The 8,846-nt window shown below is 40.8% G+C and overlaps 1 protein-coding gene across 1 annotated transcript; it reads left to right on the plus strand.

Annotated features, from left to right (window-relative positions):
* The first annotated feature begins 4,527 nt into the window (after positions 1-4,527).
* Positions 4,528-5,771, plus strand: LOC139410094 (protein FAM163A-like). The gene is made up of 4 exons (XM_071155537.1): positions 4,528-4,590; positions 4,897-4,920; positions 5,151-5,265; positions 5,382-5,771. The coding sequence occupies exons 3-4, from the start codon at positions 5,173-5,175 to the stop codon at positions 5,769-5,771; spliced, it is 483 nt and encodes a 160-aa protein (XP_071011638.1). The 5' UTR covers positions 4,528-4,590; positions 4,897-4,920; positions 5,151-5,172.
* Positions 5,772-8,846: the final 3,075 nt, after the last annotated feature.

Below are 8,846 nucleotides of genomic sequence, written 5' to 3' on the forward strand. Positions count from 1 at the left end.
CGCCCCACAGAGCCTAGGACCTCGGCTGTGGCGGCGCAGCTTCCACCTGCTGCCGCCTAATTACATCTCATTAGACTGACTCCCTTAATCGAATCTGCCCTGCTGCTCAAACTCAATTCTGTCTGGCTGACTGGGGGCCCACACTTCCTCTATTGGCACTCACTGCATGCACGCACGCACACACACACACACACACACACACACACACACACACACACACACACACTGGAAGAGTGACCGTGTGTGAAAGTATGAGCAGTGTGTCAGACTTTGCGTGAGCTGGATTGTGCGTTTGAGAGATTCAGTGAGTGAGTGTGTGATAGGTTGTGAGAAAATGTGTGCGCGAGTGTGTGTTATACATGTGACAGGCTGTGAGATAACGTACGTGTGTGTGTGAGTGTGTGTCACGCTGTGTCTGTCCGATTGTGTGACATGTTGTTTATGTCACACTGTGCGTCGGAGTCTTCGATACTCCGCCTATGTCAGTGTGTGAGTACATTCATCAGCTTGTGCTCCATGCAATGCACGTCAGCTTCCGTGCAAGGCTATCTTGTCTGTCAAAGTCCCCATGTTAGTCTGTGGCCCGTTAAGAGTTCATCAGACAGTGTGTTTGTGTCTGCCCACGACGGGTGTGACATATCAAGGAATCTGATTAAACAGCATGATCATTACACAGGTGCTGGGGGACAATAAAAGTCAGCTCGAAAATGTGCAGTTTTGTCACACAAAACAATGACGCAGATGTCTCAAGTTTTGAGGGAGCGTGCAATTGGCACACTGACTGCAGGAATGTCCACCAGAGCTGTTGCCAGAGAATTGAATGTTCATTTGTCTACCATAAGCTGCCTCCAACGTTGTTTTAGAGAATTTGGCAGTATGTCCAACCGGCCTCACAACCGCAGACCACATGTGACCATGCCAGCCCAGGATCTCCACATCTGGCTTCTTCACCTGTGGGATTGTTTTAGGGGGGTTGGGTGCTGAGAAGTATTTCTGTCTGTAATAAAGCCCTTTTGTGTTGAAAAACAAATTCTGATTGGGTGGGCCTGGCTGCCAAGTGGGTGTGCTATACCCTCCCAGACCCACCCATGGCTGCACCCTGGCCTAGTCATGTGAAATCCATAGATTAGGGCCTAATGAATTTATTTCAATTGACCTGACTTCCTTATATGAACTGTAACCAGGGTTGGAGAGTAACGGATTACATGTAATCCAATACATGTAAGGGATTACCGAAAAAACGGTAACTGTAATCCGTTACATTACAGGCAAATATATTGTAATTCGATTACAGATACTTTTGAAACACTAGATTCATTTTAAATTCAGATCTTTGAAACATCTCTGTTTTCTCAATGACATTCAAATCAACATTGAAAAAAGGCGCAAGTTTAAGTTTGTGCCACATGAGCGAGTCTGACCACAAGTCAGAGACCACTATGATGAGACACCAAATGTGTTTGATGGATCGCGAGAAAAGATCAGGAATATGCTTTTGTAGGCTGCAGTCCAAGCTATGTCTTCCAATGGTACGACTGCTGTCGATATCCAAAGATTATCCAATTTGAATAAATGCTTGGAGGTAAGGATGACAGCAGTGGTGTAGACTACGGTGATACGGATGTCACTTATTATTGATATCTACATAGTGCTTTGCTGTGAATCACACTGCTGCTCTCTCATTTAGCTACGTATTTGCGCATTATTGATTGTGGTTGTTGTGGATGGCTGTTCACAAATCTAAATGTATATTTGAACCCAATAATGGTTGAATTCAAGAAGCTGCCTATCAATCATTGTTTTTGAAACCAATGGACAGCCAGTAAAAAATGCTCTCTTGCAACAGCTACATAGTACAGAGCCCAGCCTATGGAATACAAGTAGGGCTTTTATTTCTCAATCTAATTCATGCGGATCATTTTTTTTTTTTATCCATAGGACTAATGGAAACATGCTCAAACTCGCACACTTTTGATGAGGGGCAATCTGTAGTTGCTACATCCATTTTTGGACTTATAAATGATATATATTAATGTAAAGATATAATTTAATGGTATTATTTACATGTAGTAGAACGTGATGGGTTAGAAGAAGCCTACATAACCCACCCATAAATAAAAATGTAACATCCATGTATGGCCCTCTACGTAAACTTTAACAGTAATTTATCCTGCAAAAGACGTTGTTCAATTGGTAACATCCATTTTTGTCTTCTTCTAATGCCTCTTCAGGGGAAAGTCATCTAAAAGTAATTGAATGTAAGCAGATGACTGAGTTTGGGTAATCCAAAAGTTGCGCTACTGATTACAATTTTGGACAGGTAACTAGTAACTGTAACATATTACATTTAGAAAGTAACCTACCCAACCTTGACTGTAACTCAATAAAATCCTTGAAGTTGCTTTTGTATTTTTGTACATTGTAGTGGCGGCAGCCTATTCAAATATTTGGAGGCGTGGCTTGTTGGGGGCGTGGCTTTGTGGCATCCCATGAGGCTGATTGTCATGCCAGTTAATTTGTTATCTTCTGTTCTGTGATTCCATTTTAAGCTTGTACACTGCCAGTGCTGCAGTCTTAATGATATTGACATAGATGTACGTGATACCAGAGAGCACTAAAGTTTCATTGTTACAATTCTGTAATGTATTTCAGAATGTATTTTCAAATTCAATAACTACATTTTAAATACAATCTGTAATATATATTTTTAAAATACATTATTTGGCCAATTTTAAATATTCTGTATCATCATTATTATTTTTTAGATCGCATGGGTGTGTCTGTATTTTCGCCTTTCGAAGGGCTGTGTCCCCGCATGCCTGGCTGTGCATTTCATCTTGCCTTTAAGTACTTGTGTGTGTGTCAGCTTGCAGTATGTCAGTCAGACTGTGCTAGTCTGCACTTTGCTGTGCTGCTTTATTAGCCTGTGTTCTTGATCTATGTTTGCCCCTGTGACAGTCTGTCAGGCTATTGTGTGTGTGTGTGTGTGTGTGTGCGTTCAACCTGATATCACATGGATAGGTTGATCCCTAGGTATATCTCTGCTCCTTTCATCAATCTGATTAAAAGTCAGTGCTGCTGTGAAATGCACCCGTGAGACCAGAGAGACGGACCACTAAATCACTTTTAAAGCCCCACTCTGTATTATAGACCTGCCAGATAGACCATGGTCATAGACGCTGCATGGCTGTTGAGACATTGTCCTAATGTTTGCAATTCTAGCTTGGCTTGTGTGCGTGTTTACACACCCTTCTTTATTTTTATTCTACATCCAGTCCCCCCTTGTTTCAGGATTGTAGTGTGAGTAATGCTTGGTGTGTGATGTCTGGTTCACCATGACATTATGATAGAAATAATCTGAGTTGTTTGGACTTGAGTTTAGTGTTGGTTAAAGGAAATGACAAAGCATTACTCAAGAGTGAAAGCTCATCGTTAAGGGATGTGATTTGGTCAATTGGCTGAATTTGTCAAGATAATTCAGGAAACTTTTAGAAGAAGATAGTAATGTACAGCCTCTCTCGGGTCTAAACCACCTTCAGGGTATATATGTGTGCATTTGCACTTTCAAAAATTGTGTAATGATGTAAACAACATATTTTTTTTGGGGGGGGGGGGGGGATTACCAGCATGCTGATGCTTTTTTCCCCTCTCCAGTTTTTAATTCTGTAGCTCCATCTTGTGGCAAGGATGTGTAGTTCAAGAGGAAGTGTAGCCAGGATACAGTAACTTAGAGATATATATATATATATATATATTTCCAGTCAAAAGTTTGAACACACCTACTCATTCAAGAGTTTTTCTTTATTTGTACTATTTTCTACATTGTAGAATAATAGTGAAGACATCAAAACTATGAAATAACACATTTGGAATCATGTAGTAACCAATAATGTGTTAAACATTCTACAGCGACACACCATCCAATCTGGTTTGCGCTTAGTGGGGCTATATTTTGTTTTTCAACAGGACAATGACCCAAAACACACCTCCAGGCTGTGTAAGGGCTATATGACCAAGAAGGAAAGTGACGGTGCTGCATCATGTGACCTGGCCCCACAATCACCTGACCTAAACCCAATTGAGATGGTTTGGGATGAGTTGGACCTCAAAGTGAATGAAAAGAAGCCAACAAGTGCTCAGCATATGTGGGAACTCCTTCAAGACTGTTGGAAAAGCATTCCTCACGAAGCTGGTTGAGAGAATGCCAAGAGTATGCAACGCTGTCATCAAGGCAAAGGGTGGCTACTTTGAAGAATCTCAAATATAAAATATATTTGGATTTGTTTAACACTTATTTGGTTACTACACGATTCCATATCTGTTATTTCATAGTTTTGATGTCTTAACTATTATTCTACAGTGTATAAATTAGTAAAAAATTACAACCCCCCCCCGGAATGAGTATGTCTGTTCACACTTTTGACTGGTATTGTATGTTTTACATAGAGCATATTACATGATATGACATGATATTGGATTCTGTCTATCTTGTTTGGTCAGAGAACGACGAGGCTGTGTATCTGTCCACCAGCGTCTCCTCCCACCTGTGACCTGGGTTTTCCTCTCCTGCCCTCCGAACACTCTTCTGATGTGAGTAGCCTACTTACAGGGGTCACTCTTTCACTACTTCTTATTCTCCCCCACATTATTGTATCAAATTAGATGTCTTGAGCTGTCAGGCCAAACAGACAGAGTTCATCGCAGTGAGAAAGTTGTCAGAAGACCACACAATTTCATAGCATATAACAGTATACTAATCATCTATGAGGAAATTGCTTTGAACATGAAAATGATTGAAGCCCTAATTGTAAATATAGTAATTTGGATCAATGTAAGTGGTTAATCCATCCAGAACTGCGCAGTTCATTGTACTGCCCATGGTCTTCTCTCTTGCAGGTGTTAGAGCACACTTTGCTGAACGTGAGTTCCATTTTTTTCACTAAAACAATATATTAATGTCCTATGTTATAGTGCTTCTGGGCCATGTTTTGTTGTCAGAAAATATTTTGAAAAGGAATGAAACCTACCTGAATATGTCCAATTTGAACACACATTCCCAGTTCCCCCTACATTGTGTCCTATTGAAAACAACCCGGGTTTCTGTTAGCCCAGTGGCCTTGTGATGATGACGTCACTTCCTGTGCCTCCAGAGTTTGATGGAGAGCTGGTCGGATGACAGCTGGAACTGTTGTCATAACCGGAGGAATTCTCGCCACGGTGATTCTCTTGGTTATCATAGCAGTGCTCTGTTACTGTAGACTCCAGGTAGGTGTGTGCATGTGTGTTTGTGCATGAGAGATCTACTTAGACTCACTACAGTCTCTATTCACTAATTCATTGTCACAAATCACAACCTCTCTCTCCCCGCCCCTCTCTGTCAGTATTACTGCTGTAAGAAGAATGGGTCAGAAGGGGACACCGGCTCCATCACGCAGCCCCATTTTGCCTGCAATGCGTGCAGTGCACCCGGGGTGGATGGGGCGGCCGTCACCCCCCTCTTCCCGGAGCCCACTGCCCCCCACGCCTCAGGGCCTCCCCGCAACTACTGCCCCACCTGCTCGCCCTACGAATCACCCTTCTACATCCGCACCACCGATGAGATGCGCAACGGTGGCGAGCGCATCACCTACATGCCCACGCACTATGAGAACCCAGCGTTGGGTCTCGACCTGCCCTCCCTGCACGGCTCCCTGCTGAGCACCGGCCAGCATCGCAGCAACCCAGCACCGGACTTCTATACCAACACTCGCGCTATAAGTACAGAGGTGTGACCCACTTCGTATGGGGTCCTGGTGGCTCAGTTGGTTGGAGCGCGCTGCTTCCAACTCTGGTGTTGTGGGTTTGATTCTGTACACAGAATATTTGTTCATTTTCGTTTTGGATAAAAGAAACTGGTAAATTATCATATTTTTATGAGGATGGCCACTGGTAGCCACTGTCTCTCTCTGCTGACCGCTACAGAGAAGATTATGGAAAAGTAGCATTGAGAGACAACATGGAGCATTGACCACTTGATCTGGTCAAACACTTCCTGGTTCTCTCTCTCTCCCTACACTGTCAGCTAGCTTCCAGCTGGTTCTCTCTCTCTCCCTACACTGTCAGCTAGCTTCCAGCTGGATTCGGGTAGACTCCAACAGTACTGTTTTTATTTATTTAAATGGAGGTAGCTATGTTTGTTGTTGTTTAAACCCCCTTAGGCTCCTGTAATACAGAGGCAGAGATCATCCCTTTGTGTTTAATTGACTAAGGGGACAAGACCAAGACCTATCCACTGTATGGCAAGGTAGTGTGGGATTCCAATCTTCACTGTTTGAGGGCTATCTGTATTGTGGTTTCACCTGCACCTACTCTTTGTCATTTCCTTGTATCTGCCAATAGAGACAAATGAAAGCTAACTGCATTTGAGTGATGGTAATCAGAAGAAGATGAACAATCAAGTCTCCTAAGAGTAACGCAGAAAATACAAAGAGACAGTAACTACTTCAGAGCTTTCTCTATGCAAGCTCTTTCACAATCAAACCTGAAACGGTTGGGGAGAAAAGCCTAACAATGCAGCTGTCAATTGTGTATGTTTTTCTTTTTCAAAAATGTTTGTCATATGTAACTGGAACTATTGAAAGATTATTGTTTGTTGTCTTCTGTTATTGAAAGATGTATGTACCACGCCGACTTTTGAGACCATGGAATTTGATTCCATAATATTACGACTCAAATATTGCAGTTTAAAGATAGTTTTAATGTAAGGACAGTGGCATTTTGTCAGTGGGTGATGCAGAATTTCAGTTAGTGATGATTTGTCTGTTTGTCTCTGTACCTGTGTCATTGAGTTAGGCTACCACTCTTTGCTCAGAGCACTGAAGCTACGGTACGGTTCAAATGATCATATTGTATTTCTCTTTATTGACAGTGATGCAACAACTTGGAAATGTATATATTACCAAATGCATTGAAGGCATTTATAATTATTTGTTTGTCTCCTTGATTGACTGGCTGATGACTTTTGGGATTCGGCCACAATGTATTTTTAATTGGGACGTGCAAGTCTGGTATAATTTAGATGTAGTTTGTGACATTTTGTGTCCACACTTCAGATCCCCTGAGTGTTGATTCTATGAACTGTAAACGTCCATGTCTTTACACATTTTAGTGTATCTTTCAACTTGTGAAATAAAATATCTATGGTAATTGGTAACAAAATACAATTATTAGCCTATTTATATTATTATATGGCACTCATTTTAAACTCATATTAGACAATATTGCTGGCCATGTGTATTATTATTTTGCCCTCGTTGGTGTCTTTTTTTGATTGGTTGAAACAGCAAAGCAAAAAAAGGACATTTATGATAGTGGTGATATTAATTTGGCTATATATTTTTTCTAAAACCGACCACATTTACTAGTTCTGCTTTCAGCAGAAATGCCCTATCATGCATGTGACAACAGCAATACTCATTAGATACAACAATCCCAATGTAAGCCGCCTTGGTATTAGTTCCCTACACCCGTGCAAGTATTGTACCTGTATTTTTGTCAAACATTGAATGAAGGAATAAATATTGAAAACATACTAAAAGCAGAGGAGGTTGGTGGGGAATAGCTATGGGGGGATGGGCTCATTCTAATGTATGGAATGGAATGAATGGAACGGAGTCAAACGTGATTTCCATATGTTTGATTCCGTTCCATAAATCCCATTCTAGGCATTACAATGAGCTCATCCTCTTTTAGCTCCTCCCACCAGCCTCATCTGACTAGGTGGTAGATTGAAAGGGAAGCTGTTATAAAATGATTGGCCGTAAAAAAATTTAAAAAACAGTTGTGTTAGGGTGTTGTTTCTGGTGTTTATTTTCTCCTTAAAAAGGGGTGAAAGTTGTGTGTCTGTTCAAAAGCTTCTTTAAATCTGGCCTTTTAAATCCAAAACAAAGACCATGAATTAGACAATACATTTGAATTGAGAATATCTACAGAATTACATGCCCCATAAGGACACATTTTCATTCTTAATTTCTGCTGGTTAAGGTTATTCATTAAATAATGGATTTTTAGAAAATGCTTAAACAACAGGATGCTATATTTGACAATTAAAGATTTATAACTGCTTGAAATGCCTTTGTTGTCCGTATTTTGTACACACACACACACACATTGTAATTATGGTATTGGCACTGACCCTGGAACTGGCACCCTGTATAAAGTTACTTTCTCATTTACTTTCTCACCTACTTTCTCATGTACTTCTAATTGCTGTTTGTGTGTTTTTTGTTCAACTTTTTAAAATATTGTTCTTGTACTACTGTTACTGCATTGTTGGGAAAGAAAGCAAGAAAGACATTTCATAGTACTAGTTAGTGCACATGCCTATAAAACTTCACTTAGAACACATACACATGGCCTGCTAAAAGGCAAATAGCTCAATCAAGCCCATATAGGTGACATCCAACTTACCAATAGTACAATGTATTGCAGTGGTCTGGAGCATATTCCTCCCTTTTGTCTTCATATTTAGCCAAACAAAAATGTCAATGAAGGAAGTATATCCAGTGGTGACCTGTCATTCAGGGCAGGTGGGGCAGAGCCACACATTTTTTGGTATTTTATTTTTAGCAAAACATTTTTTTTTGGGGGGGGGGCGGGTTGCCTGTTTTGCATGTGATTTTGGCAATAATACTTGTAAAATATCAGTTTGTAAACAATGTAAAAATAATTAATTAATAAAGCCGCATACAAACATGGTCTTTTTTTTTTTTTCTTGAGTAAGGCAGCGTCAAAATGCAGGCATTTCAGCCTAGCTCAGTGCTTTCTTTGGTGGACAGTGCATTTATATTTTCCAACGGGGCTATACA

This window comes from Oncorhynchus clarkii, chromosome 5, assembly GCF_045791955.1.
Source record: "Oncorhynchus clarkii lewisi isolate Uvic-CL-2024 chromosome 5, UVic_Ocla_1.0, whole genome shotgun sequence".
NCBI lineage: Eukaryota > Metazoa > Chordata > Actinopteri > Salmoniformes > Salmonidae > Oncorhynchus > Oncorhynchus clarkii.